At 35.8% G+C, this 19,389-nt stretch overlaps 1 protein-coding gene across 2 annotated transcripts in view; it reads right to left on the minus strand.

Annotated features, from left to right (window-relative positions):
- Positions 1-19,389, minus strand: part of Rsod (superoxide dismutase family protein Rsod) — a 108,363-nt gene that overhangs the window by 25,325 nt on the left and 63,649 nt on the right. For both annotated transcript variants that reach the window (XM_089096269.1, XM_089096270.1), the window contains 4 exons: positions 16,519-16,772; positions 13,936-14,116; positions 6,690-6,961; positions 3,395-3,506 (listed from right to left, as the gene is read on the minus strand). In XM_089096269.1, the coding sequence (XP_088952395.1) occupies positions 3,395-3,506; positions 6,690-6,961; positions 13,936-14,116; positions 16,519-16,772 (819 nt within the window). The remainder of the gene's footprint in view (positions 1-3,394; positions 3,507-6,689; positions 6,962-13,935; positions 14,117-16,518; positions 16,773-19,389) is intronic.

Below are 19,389 nucleotides of genomic sequence, written 5' to 3' on the forward strand. Positions count from 1 at the left end.
GTAAACACATTATCATATACATCAAAAGAACAATCTTCCTTGCGACACGGGGATTGAGCCTCAATCCCGGTTATTCCCAGACGTTGCTCTGTCGACTCCACCGTGACAAGGTTATTATCATTTTTAGGATGAGAATAATTAGAGCAAACATAAAAATTAAAATTTTTTTCTGAAACTGTAAGAAAAGATTACTGTAGAAAATGTGAGCCTGACTGGAGATTTTTGGCAGCCGTATTGGTCATTAGAACAATGCAAAGTTACAAAGGATGTAGTTTGTTTGAGATCTAAAGAAATATTGGCAGGCTTTCTGAGCCCCTACCGGCCTGATCTAGTTTCTTAGAAGTTCTTGAAAATCCCTAAATTTTCTTGTTGCAACAAACGATCAAATCATCTGTATATTCTTCCAAACTAAAATTCCAACTTTGAATTGTAGAAGAATTGAAGAAATGAGAGTAAGACAGGAAGGTATATACCATCGTGACCAACAGTGCCCTTCCAATCCCTTCGGACTTAGGTGGGTTTACATGGCAAGGTGTATTCCTGTTTGTTGCGGCGGTTGTGGGCTGTGACGAGTGGGCTCAAGCATTTCTGCCTCCGTCCCTAACGTCCGTTCGGGAACTCCTAGGTGCTCCTAAAAGTAGTGGAAGGGTGGACCTCTCTTAAAACGTCTAACTCAGATTAAGAATGCTAGCGCACCAGGGTAACCGATGGCCTGGGGAACCGTCGGTCAGCAAAATTCCCACGAAACACCATGGAATAATGTTAGACCAAAGAAAAACAACCTGTGCTACGGTGTCCCCGGCAAGCGACGCGTCAAGGGTTCCAACGACCATGGCGAAAAGTGGGCGAGTCAGTACAACAACAACATCGTTGAAGATGATGAAGAGGACTTTAAGAATTGCGACCTGGAATGTATGTTCACTAAAATGCAACGCGACGCAGGCTTTTACAGCCAAAAATTTCTACCGATACAACCTAGACCTCCTGTGCCTTACTGAAACAAGATTGAATGACCAAGGTAAAACCACGATCAATGACCTAGAAATGGCAGACGTATGTCATTTTTATAACTCTGGCTCCAGCGACGGCTCTGGACGTCACAGTGTCGGATTCATCCTCAGTGAGAAGACCGAATCATCAGTGCTAGACTTGGATCCAGTCTCCAACCGAATAGCAAAGATCCGACTGCATGGACACCCTTTCAACATGACGGTAGTAGCAGCGTATTCACCTACACGAGACTTCCCTGACCACCTGAAAGATCACGTCTATGAAGAATTACAGGCGGTCCTTAACAACTATCCCAGCCGAGACAAGATTGTGATTGGGGGAGGGGGGGGTTCAATGCAAGGTTAGAACCCCGTTCCGACCCAGCAGAACATGGTAGTATTGGACCACACGGAAGCAGAGAACGTTGTGTGGATGGTACAAGATTGCTTCAGTTTGCAATACATAACAAGCTATCCCTTATGAACACTTTTTTCCAAAACAAAAATGTTCAGACGTTCACGTGGAGATCCCGAGATGGCCGCACACTTGCACAACTTGATTATCTAATGATAAGACGAAGTTGGCGATCCTCTGTCCTTGACTGCAGGGCATACAGAGGGGCAGATACTGGTTCGAAAAATGGGTTCGACCATTACCTTGTCGTAGCCGCACTACACCAGAAACTGCCAGCCAGGAGAAGAACTGCCAGCCCTTATTCTTAATTCTTAGTTGTTTTTTTCCACCCATAATTTTGGCACCTCTGATAGATCGACCAGGTACTACGTTGCCCTGAGGACCTGATATCAAATCAAAATCTAAAATACTCATCACCATCGTTAAGGAAGTGTTTCGGCAGTCAAAGAAAACCTTGTCTCTACCATTATGTCTATCCCCGGGCCGTTTGGGCCCTAACTCAACCTCTATCTTAGGGCTCTAAAATAGACACTAGAAGAGTAGTGTTCAAAAAGAGCAGTAGACGCTGGGATTAAGAGTAGTTATAGATCATCCAGTTATCAACTGAAGATTGACTCACCTCGAGCCAGACGTTCGACTGAATGTCAGAACCAATAATAAGCAAGGGCATGCAATGTGAAAAAATACAGGTTATTATCTCTGCTGTTTTCAAGACATAATTCGTGTTTTGGGGATTTCACACTACAGATTCTATTTAAGACATAAGACATTTCACACTACATTTTATATTCATATAAAACAAACTGGTAAATACATATTTCCAAATATGAATAGATATAGTAAATATTGCACAGCGTATATATTGCGTAGGTTGACGCAGAAAGTTATTCAAGCTTACTTCGAATGAAGAGCAACTCTGGTTGAAGCAAATAAGTTAAAAAACAAAAATACAAAAAAAGAAACTCAATTCAAAAGAAGTTTATTCGAATTTTGTTCAAAAAAATAATACTCCTTAAAATTTTAAGTCATATTTAAGAAAATTTCAGACACCAGGGCTAGTGCGCCGAATTAAGAGGGGTCACCGATAATTCTATTTGTGTTCTTTCAGTTATAATTTAGTATTTAATATCATATGAGAAAGGGCCCGAATATTTTGCTCGGATCTTCCTTGAGAGGAAGGATTAGCAGGAAGGATTAGAAGGATTAGAAGGATTAGCAGGAAGGATTAGAGGAAGGCAGCCACATAATTTAATCACTACATTACGTGTGTGAGGAGGTGAATTGGGCGAGTAAAGCATAGGGTTGAGGCATATTCTCAACACAGACCTAACAAGGCACAACCCAATCTAGAAAGCGGTTTAAGTAAAACCCTGGGAAAATTTTCAGCGAGCCCGCAGATAGGGTTTGCCATTTTTTGATTAAGGTCTTTTTTTGTGGCTATTTTGAATTTACTTTTTTGCTACTGCATCTTAATTACATTATTTCATTTTCTTTTTTATTGTTATCTAAAAGTTATTATCGTTTTTAGGGAACGAAAAAAATATATAGACACAGATATTCTGAAAATAGGCAACGATAGACCTTGGTTGTTTTCAACTTTTACTAAGCAAAGCTAAAGAATACAACATCGAACTTTACAGTTGCTACTGGCAGTGCTAATCTCCATTTCATGACCCTTCAGCCAGGAAGTGGAAAAGGGGGCTGGGAACCAGCCATCCTGTTCTTTCGCACACCCTTCCTGTTTACCTTCCTCAGATTTCTCCAGGTACCCATTTAGAGCTGAGTCGGCTCTAGATCGGCTTACAATGCAACGCCACTGACCCCGTTCCAAACCAAATAAACAGCGACACCTGGAATCAAACCCTCGTCCTCACGGATAAACAATTTCAAGCCTAGTGCGCTAACCACTCAGCTAGGAAGGCTCAAACTGCTACGTTTACTAACAAATAAAAATTATTGGAACCAGACATAGACAAAGCAGACAACTTACAAACTTTATGTAGCCCCAGGCAAAGCCACCTGGATGATGAAATGACGCCATTAAATTTACTTCTCTTGCTTCAGCTGGTGAATATCCCCAGCAAAGAGTTCCACAAGCCCACCTGAAAAATCAAATACAAATAAGTTGACTATCTCATAGAAAAGACAGAGAGGAGGAGGGAAGGGGTGGAAGGGTCAAGATCCTCCAGAATCATTGCTGGCATATGGGGTGTCAAATCGACGTTTCAGTTGCTGGATCTTTTTTTTACAGAGACAAGTAGCAAGCTTGTCCCCCAACCTTGCTACAGCGGGGATCGGATCCCGGGTGCCATAGAACAGAATTGCCAAGCACAGCATAAATCCGTTGCACTACAAACAGGTTAATTTACTTACCTACATACAAATAGTTATAAATTTTCAAACAAAAATATTTTAAAACTACTTTCACTTGGTTCTTTTTACATTTTTACCCTTAAGAAAAAAAACAACCTGTTAAGTCAGGCATAAAAAATAGGATCAAATCACATTTTTAATATAACTTTTTGTTTCATATACAGCATTTTGAAGAAGTAACTAAAACTATCATTATACAATATCTGGGGAAAACATCTGCGTATCTTCCTCAACTTCCCAAAGCACCCAGATTTTTTTTTTACCATGGTATCATGGTCTCTACCATCCGTAATCTAAATTCGATATACATGTTATTTATTTATTTTTCTCTTACTTTTAAGATTAAATAAAAAACAAAGTGCTCCCCATCCACCGAAATGTTGATAGACACGTTTTTCTTGTCTTTCCATTATAATAAAAATCCACAAAACTTTTTGCCACTTCCCCTGACTTTCATGAACTGGTATTCCTAAAAACGCAAAGGCTTATTCCAGAAGTCGGAACTATTAATAATACTCCACTATTTTCGTCTGCGTACATGTGTGTCAAAAAGGAGATTTTTAATCTGTTCAGTTTTACTCACATTGGGCAATAAGTAAAATTATTACTTCGAACAGTCATAATTATTTGATACCTACCAAGTTGAAGTCAAAACAAAAAGCGCGTATATGGTACGGTGAGTGACCGAAATCGGGTAAATGCCATCATTCACTGGTGAAAGTCCGAAATTCCTTTTTATTTGCTTGGATTCAATCAGTTTTGCCAGTCAGTATTGTCAGTCTTATGCATGATTTGATGGTAAAAATGAACTTTAGATTAGGTTGGGTTAGGTTAAATTAGGTTATAAATCTCAGAAATGGGTTAAAAACCTAACCTGTCACTATCAAACCTTGCATAAAACTGAAAAAGCTGACTGGCAAAGCTGACTAAATCCAAGGAGAAAAAAAGGAATTTCAGACATTCACCGGTGAATACCGACAATCTTCAATTTCGGTCTTTCACAGTAACATACATACACATTAACTTTGTCCGTCTCCTTCTCGATGTAATATTGATAATAACACTACTTACTTACTTGTACTTGTCGCACATTCAAGCCGCATCCAGACTCATCGTGGCGCCCAGCAGATGACGACATGTCTCCTTCCATAGGTTTCGTTCGAGGGTGGCAGACTATACCATTTCCAGCCACTGGCGATCCCAGCGACGGCCGTATTTTCGGAATCCTCCGATTGGCTCCAGATCAGACTTAACTGTAGCTAGCCACGTCTTCTTTTGGCCTCCTTCCCTCTTCTTCCATGCCGGTAGTGGTAGACATTTGAGGCATTTTTTGCTTGTATGGTCATCTGGTCTGCACATTGTGTGGCCAAACCATCTCAGTCTCCTATGCTTCACAATGTCAGAGACAATTGGGCGATCCCAACATCTTCTCCTGACTTCTTCATTCGAGATTACATCTGAGAAGTAAATGCTCGGGAAATGGCAAAGACGTTTGTGGTCAAATGTGTTGAAACTTAACAACTCAACTGCCGTCAGGTACAGCGTATCCCTCCCCGAGAGAAGAACCGAGAGAAGTATAGCTTTGTGATTTTGGGTCCTCTTACTTGCTAATTCGTTGCTCCGCTTCCAGAGATATTTCCGTAATTGAAGGAACACACTCCAGGTTGAAGATTTGCGACTTTGGATTTCTTCTGAAGATTCACCGGCAGGGTTTACCATCGATCTGAGGTATTTGAACGACTGGACATCCTCTATCTGATTACCATTTAGGGTCACAGGGATTTCATCCATACCATCGGTTCTCATGGTTTTTGGTAGGCTTATTTGGGGACCAGTTGAAAGTACCTTGACTCGCACGTCATTTATCATAGCCTGGGCTTCTGCAACAGATTCAGCAAGCATGTCCACATCGTCAGCATAGTCAAGATCTGTGACGGAGAAGGACGGGCTCACTACTACGCCTTTATAATTTTCCAAGACCCTGAGGATCCAATTGATGACGAAGTTGAACGAAGTTGGTGAAAGGACAGCCTTTCACCAACTTTGTTCAACTTCGTCATCGATTGGATCCTCAGGGTCCTGGACAATTACACTAACGATTCAATAATAATGAACTCCTTCATGAAAGATAGCACCTCTACCAATACTGTTAAATGAACCGCATAAAGGTAAATTTGTATCATATTTGGTAGAAAAATGTCACTTTTGTTAAATAAAAACCATATTTGTGTACATTTTTCTCAACTAGCCTAGTTGATAAAAATGGCTTTCTCAACGTCTATGTACAAACATCTAATTATCAATCACAACACACGAAACAAAAACACTTTAAAAACACGATTTCTTCAAAAAATTTCATGTTGGATTTAAACAAACAAAATGGCTGGTCAATACAGTAAGCGGTGGGTGTTTTGTAAGTGTTGAAGAGTCAGGACGATTTCTCAGGATAGCAAGGGAGCACAGAAATAGATTTTTGCCATTTGTGTAGTATTTTTGTTATACAGTGTAAAATAATTAAAGCAGGATTTTTTATTTTGTATTGCCATGACTCAAAGGCATTCAGAGTATTAAAAATAATAATTACTATTTTTATAGATGAAAAGATGATACCTCCTTGTGTAGAAGGTGCCGGGTCATGTGTAAGGGTCATTAATTTAGATGGAAGATAAACAGGGAGCAAATCTCAGTTGATGCGTTACCCTAACATTCACCCCCTCCCCAAGAAACAAAACAGAAAAGCATAAGAATAAAGTACTAATTTCTTTAGAAAGTATTCATGGCCGATCTGGCTCATATACGGTGAGATAATAGTGTGTTATCCTGGCGTTAGATTCTGCGAATCCTGAAATTAGCAAGCTGCCATTCCCTAGTTTAGGTATAAAATAGGTTAACCTATTTTACAAGAAACCTACCTTTGTCCGTCCCCTTCTCGATGCACAACAACGCTTCTACCAATAATGTTAATGACACCGTATAAAGGCATATTTGTGTCATTCATGCTTGAATGGTATTCATTTATTCCTGAAAGGTTGCCAAACTTGCCACTGATGTCTCCAAGCTCATACTGGTCATTTGTGCCTTGATTTGGTGGTAGGGATTGCCTTGTGTTTATATTATAAGGGTTATAATGGCCATATAAGGTGTTATCATGACATGGAAACTGAAGCTCAGGTTGAACTGGGACCTTAAAATAAAATCATTGAAATAATTATCAAATGCAGCTTGAAATGCCATCAAAGGAATATAGCTAGGGGGAGGGGGGCTAGTTTAAAGACCAACTCCAGGAAAAACATCCTCAGTAAAGGGTGCTTAAGTGAGAAACCGATCCATTTCAAGCTATATATTTTGCTTCGCACCCCCATCCCTCCACCCTTAGTTTTTTTTCTTTTAGCCGTTTAAGTTTTAAAAAAAGTTTTTAACGTTTTTAAGTTTTTAAAAAAGTTAAAAAAAAAGTTTTTTTTTTAACTTTACTTACCACAAAATGAACAGAACAAGATACTGCTAGATTTAAGAAATAATTCGCTAAAACAATTAAGACAATATAAATATGACTGTCACAAGTTAAATACAAAATTTCGATAAGTTGTCAAAGATGCATAACAAATATTAAGTTGAGATTGAATAAGCCTTCCTGCAACTTTCCACAACCATCTGATAAATATGAATAGACATTAAGAGAAATATGATAACGATACACGTGAGACACGTCGTTCTTTACTAAGTCATTGTGGCTGTGTTGACTACGATAATGTTGAAATATAGAACATAAATCAACATTCACATAAATACAACCACGTAGCCTAAATTCAAAATGCGCTTCAGACTCTGTGATAAAAATAACATGGAAGGAATTTTCGACGTAATACCTTAACTTAAATATTTTTTCTTCCAAGACCATACTGTCTTTCTATGACGAACATGTAAACGTTCAAGGGGGGATAAGTTCATTTATTAGACAGTGAAACCAGATACAAAAATTCTGGTTATTTCGACCACACATCTAGCGATCGTCATCGGCAGCGATTGATCGATCGAGTATATCTGCTGATGACGATCGCTACATATTTGGTCGAAATAACCAGACTTTTCTATCTACTTTCACTGTCTAATAAATGGACTTATCCCCATTTGAACGTTTATTTCTTCAACGTGAAAATAATTATTACGATTCTACGTCCAAGTCACAAAACTTTGGAAATCACCCCTCTATTGATGTTTTTATTACCCGTTTTTGTATTTCAGTACTGAATGAGCCTTTGAACTGTGAGGACGCAAATTGGATTTAACTTTGACTTTAATTGGTTTGAAAAAAGTGTATTTGTTAGACAGTGAAGATATTGCGAAACATTGAATTGGCTTGGGATTATACACCTTGGATTACGTCATTCAATTATGACAAAAAAAGAAAATAGACCAAAGTCAATGAATCAAGCTCTGATTGAGTAGTAGTTCAGGTGTCTTTACCGCTTGCCCTGAGGAATGGAATGAAATGCAAATATTTGATTAATTGAATTTTGCAAACGCTACAGAGTATTCCTGAAAGTTGGTTGTGATCCCTGAAGTAGCGTCGGTATTCAAACGCTGTTGGAAGTCTTCGGTGCAGGAGATAGGGGTGTTAGCCGTGCCCAAATTAACGGTGGCTTAGCGAACTGCACGTCCGCATCGACGTTGATAAATTATAGGTGCCAAAATAGGTAAGAGAGATTACATATTTTATTTTATTTGCACTTGCCATGGGGCGAAAAAGGAAGATTGCTAAAACTGTCCAAGTAGGATCTCAGTCTGTTGAGAACAGTTTGTTGAATTCGACCGTTTCATCCGAAGGGAATAACGATGTCGCTTCACTGAAGACCCTGGCGGGTGATTTTGCTAAAATGCTAACAATACTTACTGAAAATGGTAAACAACTAGACTCTATAAACGATAGCATAAAAATGTTAGAAAATCGTATGGTATCAGTGGAAAATACACAGTCGGAGCTAAAATCAGAAGTTAATACTACGAATTCGCGTGTTACACAACTTGAATCTGATGTTCTAAGCTTAAGAAATCAAATGTCAATTATCGCTAGTGCAACGAAAAAGTATGAAACCGGGAGTGCAGATCTGTCTCGTCGGCTTATGGCATCTGAATATCGACATACAGAGACGAATATTATCGTTTGGAATGCTCCCTGCGAAAATACCACCCAAGCCGAAACGTTTTTTGACCAGTTGTGTTTGGAGGGCCTAGGTCTGTCCATGGTCCCGAGGTTTCGAGTTGTTGGTAATGTCCGTAAGGAGCAACCGTATTTTAAAGTTGATGTTGGTTCTCAAGATGCGAAGGTCAGTGTGCTTAAGAACGGAAAGAAATTAAAAGGTAAAGTTATTGGACACCATAGAAATGTATCTGTTAGCGATGATGCACCAATATCAGTTCGCGAAGCTCGAAGGAAGTTGTATGCAAAGAAATCTAGATTAAATGCTATAGGAGTTTCATCATGGGTTTCCAATACAGTTCCACCATATATACAGATCGACCGTGGTGGTGTGACAGCAAAATTTGGTTACGATGAGCCTATCCCTGAGTTATGTGACCAATAGCTGGTTATATCATGAATGGTGAATTAAGAGTTTGTTAAGGTATTTTTATTTTGTTTTTTTTTGTTTTGTATATGTGTTTATGGAAAAAAAAATGAAAAGTTGTTTTTTTTTCCTAATTTATTTATTTTTTTTTAGAATTTAGAATTGGTAAATGGTAGACACAGGTAGAGCATTGTGTTTTATTAAATTATAATTTTCTGGAATTCAGTAATGGAAACAGTAAGCCTGTATTGTGACAGGCTAGTGTTAGTGTCAATTTTTTCACTTTTTTTGTATTCGTTTGTTTATTTATATTATTTTGTTAATATGTTTTTTATTATTTTTAGGTTATATTGTGTTTTTTCTGGAGCTTCGATTACGTTGGAAACGGGACCACCGACCCTCCGAGTTATAGTAAGTTATTCAGTTGGTTAGGTTTGGTTGCAACTACCCTCCTTTTCTTTTATATATATATATATATATATATTTATAAAAAATGGTAATTGTTCGTAATGATCGTTTGGATTGGCTTGAGAATAATCCATTGAGTGTTTCGGATTTAGGATTAGGGGTACTTCACAGGGATTTTGATATGGGGGTAGATGATGTTTTTTCGAAGGTTAATTATAAGTGCCCAGTTGATTTACATACTAGACTGGCACCGGATAAACTTGGTATTTTTCATTTGAATTGTCAGGGGTTAAATAGTACATTGGATTATTTGTCGGAGCTGTGTATGCTATCTGATTTTCATATTCTTGCACTTACTGAAACATGGTTAATGAATAATAATTCTGGACTATTGGATATTTTAAATTATAATATGTATGTTAAGAACCGTACTCACCATCAGCATGGAGGACTTGCCCTGTATATTAGAACTGATTTGAATCTGAAGGTTAGGGATGATTTATCTGTTAATAGAGAGATGATTTTGAGTGTTTTGTTACGGAGGTTGATAAGAATGGTGACCCATTTTTTATTGCTGTTTGTTACCGCCCCGCTTCAGCTAGTGTAGATTGTTTTTTTGAATTATTAGAGCAACAAACGGACCTTCTAACTCGTAAGAACATGCCGTGTTTTGTGTGTGGAGATTTTAACATTGATTTGAAATTTTTAGCATCTAATTTAAAAGCCCGGAATTTTTTGAATTTAATGTTAGGTTATGGGATGCATCCTGCTGTAAATATTTGTACTAGAGTGACGGATTTATCTTCATCTCTAATTGATAATGTATTTTTGAATGTTCCCCATGATTCGTCGAGTGTTGTGTTAAATGATGTTTCGGATCACTTTGGTTTGGCTATATTAGTTCCGGGTATATTTAAGAATATTAATATTAATTGTGATGCTCGCCCTAAGCCTAAGAAATTAATAGTTGATTCAAATACTATTTCAAGATTTAAGCTTAGGATAGAACAGTTAGACTTTAAATTTTTACAAGAAGAATTAGATTTAAATTTGAAGTTTGAGCTTTGGTATGGTAAGATTAAGGATACGTTTTTGGAATGTTGTGAAGTGTCAAGAATACAGAAGAGAAAGGTGTCTCCGAATAAACCTTGGATTACAAAGAGTTTGTTGCAGTCAGTTAATAGAAGACGTTTTTTATATAAGTTGTCAACAAGGAGCAATGATCCTCATGATAAAGTAATATATAGAGTTTATAATAGTAGGTTAAATGCTGCACTCCGACTGGTTAAGGTAGAATATTATAAGGTTAAATTTAAAAAAGTTGAGGATAACCCGAGTAAGACTTGGAAATTGATTAAGTCGGTGACTTGCCCTGGTAGCGTCTTGATCCGTCCAGATAATATGGGAATGAATAATAATGTTGCAGATGAGATGTGTAATCACTTCGCTACTATTGGACAGCGTGTGTCATCATCGGTGCCAGTATTTGATCAAGATGGAGATTTTCGTCAGTTCCTACCTGAAGATTGTGATGTGTCTGCGTACCTTAAATCTGTAACTATTGATGAATTATTTGATGTTATAAATAATATTAAAAATGGTGCATCAGGAGGCGATTTTATTTCGTTGAAGGCTTTGAAGTCAATATTACCTGTTATATCTAGTCATTTTTTAGGACTGATAAATAATTGTTTAAAAGCTGGAATATTTCCCGATTGTCTAAAGTGCACGAATGTTATCCCGATATTTAAAGGAGGGGATAAGAATTGTTTTAGTGATTATACAACGATTTCTTTACTGCCATTTATTTCTAGAGTGTTTGAAAAGTTGATTCATAGTAGGATGGTAAGTTTTTTCGAAAAAAGACAATTTTTTAGTTCTAGTCAGTTTGGGTTTAGGAGTCATCATTCTACAGAGCATGCAGTTTTGTTTTTAACAACTTTTATTAATGATGCTTTAGACAAGGGTCTGAAGATAGCTTCGATATTTTTGGATATTACTAAAGCATTTGACTCTGTTGATCATGATATACTAGTTCAAAAGCTATATAGTAGTGGTATACGTGGTGATTTTTTAAATGTGATAGTTAGTTTTCTTAGTGAAAGGACTCAGTGTGTCGTGATGGATGGAGTTACATCTAAAATTGAATATATTTCGATTGGAGTACCCCAGGGTTCCGTTTTGGGCCCTTTGTTGTTTTTGGTTTATATTAATGACCTTTGTAGAGCTTGTTCAAGTAATGTGTCTTGTTCTTTAGACCTTGATACTTACGGTACAAAAGGAATTCTACCATGTTTTGCTGATGATGCCCATTTCACCGTAGCTGCTAGAACTGAAAATGAGTTGATGACTATATTGAAACAAGGTATTTGTTCGATTGAAAAGTGGATGCGAGTAAATAAATTGAAACTGAATCATAATAAGTCGAATTTTTTGATTTATGGTAGAATTACTGGACATTATCCATGGATTAATAATATAGAAGTAGGGCACCATACTATTGTAAGATCTACTAGTACTAGATACCTTGGTGTTATAATTGATGAAAGCCTTAGTTTTTAAAACCATATTGCATCTGTTAACAGCAAATTGTCTCGTAATATTGGTATTATGCGTAAACTTAGGTATCTTTTTCCGTGTGAAATTCTGAGAATGTTGTATTTTTCTATGGTTCAACCATATCTCATTTACTGTTGTATGGTTTGGTCGAAAACATTCGTAACTCAACTCCATCCGCTCTGCGTGACACAGAATATGGCAATTAGAGTTCTTTATAGTAATCAAATTGACATTTCTGTATCGGTGAGGCATCTTTACCGCGAGTATAAAATTCTACCGTTGGCAGGAATATGTGTATTCTATAATGCTCTGTTTATGTTTAAATATTTAGCTTCGGAGTTACCATCATGTTTTTCAGGAATGTTTAGTCTTGCGTCTACTACTCACGATCATTTGACACGATCTTCTCAGTTGGTGCGAAGACCAGCTATGGTCACGTCTAGGTCTAGGTTTTCAATTCGCCATGTTGTTCCGTTAGTTTGGGAGAGTTTGCCTGAGGATTTGAGGAATGTTGGGGGTTTGCAGGATTTTCGTAAGTCGCTAAAGAACCATTGTTTTGATGTGTATATTTTGAATGGATTATTCCACGCCACTTAAGTTTTGTTTTTGAGGAGGGTTTAGTTGCAGCTGAATATGATTATAATTATTATAATTTTGTTGGGTGTTGTTTGGAGGTTCGTTGGTTTTCGAGTCCGGTAAGTTGAGCTCTAATTATGTTTTTTTGTTTTTTTTTTTCTTTTGTTTGTTTTGTAGATGTGTTTTTGTCTTTTTTTGGTTTCTTGGTTTTTTGATTTATTAGGTGGGTTTTCTCCCGCACAAGCATTGCTTCATGGAAGCGATGATGTATATATTTTTTTTTTTTTAAATAAACCCATTGTTACTTATATACGTTAATAACTACCAAATGGGCTATAAAACTGGATACAAAAGAGGTAAAAATCAATACTCTTTCAGTAATCAATAAATCTGATCAATAAATCAATGTGTCTCTAGGACAGTGAAGGAGAACATACTGAACTAATAGACATTTTTCCTACTGAAGCGAATAATTTTTTTGGTGGGGTAAGGGTTGTAAGGTTTAAAACCACTCTTTCTATTACCCATTTTAGTATTTCACGTTAATAACTACCAAATGGGCTATAAAACTAGATACAGAAGAGTTTTTGTACCTCGTCATAATTTCGTAAGATTAACGTTAAGGTAAGGTAGCGCTAAGGTAAAGTAACTTGGTAAGGTAACGTTCCTTTTACTAACTACTTTTCGACAGCTTGATTGTCCAAAATATATTGAGCATTAAAATGGAAAAGAGTGAAAACACATCACCTACTTTTCATTATAAGAGTGATATACATCACATTTAAAGAGACACGCTAGCACTGGAGAAAATACCCCGCGTGTATAGGTGGGGGGGGGGTGAATCCCCCAATTGAAAATAAATCTGAAAATTACATATAAATATATGCCATGGTTATGAAAGGGCGTTTATGAAAGGGCAATAGCAACTATGAAAGTTGCTATTGATTTTTCCGAAGAACAAAAGACTCAAGTTACTTTTAAAGAATTCAGGCTAGACACTTATATGTTTATTGAATAGAAAACTGAGCCTACAAATGCTTAAGACTCTTACTTGGTGTATATGGTAGCCACTTGTTTTTTCTGATAATCCTACCAAGTCGACATCTATAGTTGTTCTACTGAATTCGGACTCCTGGTATATTTCTATTTTTCCAGTAGTTTTTTCTGATCCTGGAATCCCATTAGGAAACCAATCCTTAACAACAGTTTTGTGTCTATATAGACGTACGATCCTGAAAAAACCATAAGTAAGCCAAAAAGGTAGAGAGCAACCAAGAGCGTCATTTGAGGGGATGAGGTGGTATTATGAATTCAGGAGAAACAGGATGATTTCTGCCACAACCTGAACTCCATCCCTTTTACTGTTGGTTTCAACAAGTAGGGAAGTAAATAAGGTACTTGTTAATTAAACGAAACACACTCAAGAATTACGCTTAGATCTCTGAAAACCGGCTTCAAAGCCACAAAGACATGTGACGGGTGATAAAATCCATTGGACTTGCATTATTTGGGCTGTATATTTGCACATTCAGGGGTGGGGGTAAGGTTAGGCACGTTTGCCAAATACGCCCACCCCTAATGTGCAAATATGTAGCCCAAATTATACTATTATATAAACTAAAGGCTAAATTTCATTAGGATTAACCTAACTTCAGTTCTTGGGTGTTTCGTTTAATTAACAAGTACCGTAAGAAATGTTTATACCATACTGTACTTTCATTTGCAATTGAAACAAAATATATACAAAAAAGAATAATGTTTTTAATTCGACAGAGCAAATAGAACGAAAACGTATTTATCCAAAAGCTTTGAATATACCAGCTTCACATCCAGAAGCATCAGCAGGAAAAAAACAAGCCAAAAAACAAGCTTAAACAAAACATACGAAAAATATAGAAAATCCACGAAAGGTATGCTAAAAAAACAGAAAAAATGAAAGAAAACTCATATTTAAACAAAAGTTTCCTTTCGTTTTTATATAACGTTTGTGTTTACTTTTTATATATAAATATTTTATTTAAGCTTTATTTGCCTCCTATTGATAAGGATTCTGAGTTTAAAGCCAAAATATTCGGACTTCTATTATTATTTTTGTATAAATACGGTTTTAATTTTATTTCCATTGTCTTAAAAAAATAATTTACCCGAATTTCATACAGATTTTCGTTTCAATTATAAGTTAGGAAATGATGAAGCCTATAGTGAAAACCTACAGTGAAAAAATATCAGAGAGTAGAAATATGTTTTCCAGCTATGCTGAAAGCTTATTTCCAAAATTTAACGTTCATTAGCCCTTATATAGCCCTTATAACCGTTCATATCCATATGCCTATTTGTAGCAATCACTATAACCCTTTTAGTGAATTTATCGCATTAAAAATACAGACTAGCACAAAGTTTTCAATAAATATATGCTATCCAGCAATAGTTCAGACATTTAAGATCACGTTTTACAGATTATGAATGAAAAGATTACGGAAGAGTGCCCAAAGCCTACAAAAGAAATTCAAATGATAGTTGAAATTGAAAAGATTAAAAAAATAGAGGGAAAAAATTTAAAAGAAAGATTCATTTTTGGTCTCATATTGAATATATAAACCATCTAAATGAATGTCAGAATGTTCAGATCAGACTATAAAGAATATTCTTAACTGCATTCTCAAATATACTAAGTCAAGTCGGCCTCTAAAAACAGATTCGGAACACGATAACAAAAATACTGGTTATTTTTGGTACCATATTGATTCCGATTTGTTGCTATATCGTGATTGTAAAAAATTAACAATCAATCCACGGATTTGTCCATAAAACCTGAAAAGGTCAGCTTGGGTTCTGAATGACTCATTTGTCACTGTGGTCTCCTGCATATATAAGGAAACATGTGAACATATTTTTTTTTTCTTCTTTTGGTTAAGTTTCGTTTTTTTCTTCTTTTGTTCGGGTTATTTTAATTTTTTACTTTATTCAAGTTTCGGTGCATAACCACGCTTTGCTTACTACGATGCATTCATTTTTAAATAAAAATGGAATAAAATACATTTAAATGTTTTCACTTTTTTACTTTAACAAATAAAAAAGCATTAAAACTTTAAGGAATAAATATCAGTGTATGTATATTAAACTGATAATCCAAGGTCATATGTTTTTTTCAGTAAAGCAAATTCTGTTCTGGTCTTGAAAAGGCATGGGGGTTGTCAGCCCTGCTCGTGCTAATTTTGATCGTTTTGAGTTTGACTCGTTTATCTATTGTATATCAATTCGTTTTGAGTTTCATTTATTTATTGATGATGATTTGTGGTAGTTTACACTTGAAAGGTTATTTGACTTTATTTCTGCTCATTTTTAGCTTAGTGAAGCTCTTTACTTTTCTTTAAAAAAAATTTGTATTGCTTTAAAGCATTTGTCATTTTCTTCGGTGATTTTCTCTTGTTTAGGCATTATAGAAAAATCACTAAAAATAGTGATAAATCACTAGGAGTGGCAACCCTGGTTTTCTTTCCTAAATAGGTATTCAAAGCAGTTAAAAGGTTTTGTTTCCAATTAGACAGATAAGCTGGACGGTGACATGAATCCGCTTGACAAAATTTATCGCCTTTCGGCAGAACAGAGTTTACTTCGGAACAGACATACTTACTGAGCGCAGGCAAGCCTGTTTCCTCTTTGAGCTGGTGACTGATCATCTTGAAGTACCAAACTCCTCCCAATAATTGATCGAGAACCACTGAGTGGCAAGTTCAGATCTGTGAAAAACCTCCGCGTTGACGGTATGCTTTTAACGCTTCCAGCTATAATAAGAGTGGAATGTCTTAGGTTGAGATCACCAACCATACAGGGTAGCGGGTTGCTACTGGAGCATTGTGAATAATAAATCTTTTCTAAGACAGGGACCTGAAAGATGAAATGGCAACTGCAAGGTAGATTCTGAAATACAATATTCTCACGTTTCTAAAGGTTTAGGAGTTTAAACAAATATCATGGATTTATAATACAAGCTATTGGAGAGAAAACAGGGTAAAATTAAGTAATTGCATAATTGCCCTTAAAAAATGCTCAAATATTTTAGTAATAAAAAAATTTCCCGAGGGACGGGGGAGGAAACAGAGTTTTTTCTGAACTTGAGACAAATGTTTGAGTCCAAAATGGCTAAGAGAAAGAATTGGAAGAAGACAAGCATCTAAGAAACATAAATTTAAAACATAATGAGAAACTTCACAAAGACAATATTCTCACCTTTCTAAAAAATAAGAAAATAAAACAAACAGTTTAGAAGATTCATCAAAGGTTTTCATAATTCAGACTAATGAAGAGATAACAGAAATAGGTATTGGCATACTTTTTGGAAAAATAAAGTATTAAACAAAACGATTTGTTTTAGGGGGGAAGTACTAGAATTTTCTTATTATTTATGAGAAAACTTGCGATTAAAAAAAAAGTCTTTATCGATGTAAAAAAGATATATGTTTTATTCACGTTTCTTGTATGAGCATTTTTTATGATATCGGGATATCCTACATTTTTTGAAAATTTGAACATTTATGAACATTTTTTAGGATTTTTAGGATATTAGGATATTTTTTAGAAACACTTTTTAGGATATTGATAGCTACGAGACAACGATTTATATTTGTTTTTAAAGTTTTATATTTGATTTTTAACGAGGGAAAAATAACTCTGAATTGATTTGTTATTTTTCTTGAAAGCAGAAACAGAGTCTTGCTAACAGTACTGTACAACAGTATAGGACATCGCCAACAGTTTTAATGACATAATATATTAACATAGAATTATAATCAACAATCATAATTAAACTTAAATTAATAATAGCAATTATTGTTAAGATAATTATATTAATCAATATAACATAAATAAAGAAAAACGAGCAAAAATGGGGTTTTTGAAGGCCAAATGAAAAAACTGACAAAACACAAAAAGCGAACATTCTAAAGAGACAAACGCCCCACTTCTTTAACACGAAACGAAAAAATATATTCAGTGAGAGTGCCGAAGAAAAAACCAACAAAATAAAACGCGGAAAGTCAATGTGACTGTGAAAAAAAAACAATGAAAAAACCAAAAAATTAAAAGATGAATAAAATACAATAAAATCCAAAAATATAAGAATTAAACTCAAAGGCCTAATAACCATAAAAGTGAGTCATTCACCAATATCCGCAATTTGCGAAAAATCAAAAAATTTGAACCACCATCGACGGATACTAGCGAATAACTGAGAAATAAAAGAAAAACATTCATTCACTCAAAACAAAAACAAACCAGCAATTGAATGAGTTGGAGAGCTATGTCATCTGATTCCTGATTTTAATAATTGCATTCCTTGCACACTCTTTAAGACTTAAGGGGTTGTTGACGTGCCTGATTAAGTGATTGGGAAAGTGGTACAAGGTTTATATCTGAGAATACTAAAGTATCGGCTTCTCTTATGAGAATCAATATAATTTAATAATATCAATGCATAATTTTTGTGGTTAACTAAAATCGTGAATTATAATATTAACTAAAATATGGTATATTAATCTAGTTAATTGATACATTATATCAGTTATTAAAAAATATACTATAAAATCTCAGAGCTGAAATTACGCGAAGCCACATACTACATGTGTTGTACCTTAGATCATGTTAAAAAGAAATGATCTCGTGGTCTCCTAGAGTCATATCAGAAACGACGTGGGAGGGGGTTTCCTTTATGCCAAGAGAATTCTAAAATACAGCTACTATCTTCTCTGTATAAAAGTCATCTTCAAGCTTTACATTCAAAATAAATTACTTCCTGCTTTTTGAAAGGATCGAAAAATATTTGGAGTCTACAGTCTGGGTTATGTTTGCACGGAAGTGGGAAACTTATAAGACTCGGACCTTCGTTGAATTATAGTGGGAAGATAGAGACTTAAAACTACTAGTTCTACTGACAGTGTAGAGCCAGGCGACTACTTCAAAAATTGGAAAACTTCAAAGGAAACTGGATATTTGACATAATTAATCAACAAAGAATAGCAACTTCTATAAGAAAGCAGGTCAAAGGAAGCTCCCTACAAAACAGAGGAATCAACGCTGAAATTCCCCTGTAAGTAAGTAAGTATGATGGCACTTGACCCTTAAGGTCCAAACCGGCTCCGTAAGGAAACGGCTCCGGCTAAGTAAGAAAACGTTGATCTCCGTTTCGTGGCCATTCAGCCAAAAAAAGCAATTTGGGGGGGGGGGACATCTGTAAGTAATAAATAATCAGTATTTTTTTTATTTCCAAAAATTATTTTAAGTCAAACCTAGTCTACCCAAAGTAGGCCTATGGTAGCTTGGAAAAATTTTGGCAGATTAAGTAGGCTAGTCGACTTAAAGCTGACAAGCCTACTAGGATCAGAACTTTGCTCCAATTACCCTCTTCTACATTGTTAAGTCCATGGAAAGACAAGTGTGATGCAGTTTTAGGCAAAAAACAGTCACCAAGTACTAGATAGCGTTGGTGATTCTTCTTTCAAACAGTACG

The sequence above is a fragment of the Artemia sp. Qi Xiang Cuo genome, chromosome 11 (assembly GCF_049724085.1).
Source record: "Artemia sp. Qi Xiang Cuo chromosome 11, ASM4972408v1, whole genome shotgun sequence".
NCBI classification, from domain to species: Eukaryota; Metazoa; Arthropoda; class Branchiopoda; order Anostraca; family Artemiidae; genus Artemia; species Artemia sp. Qi Xiang Cuo.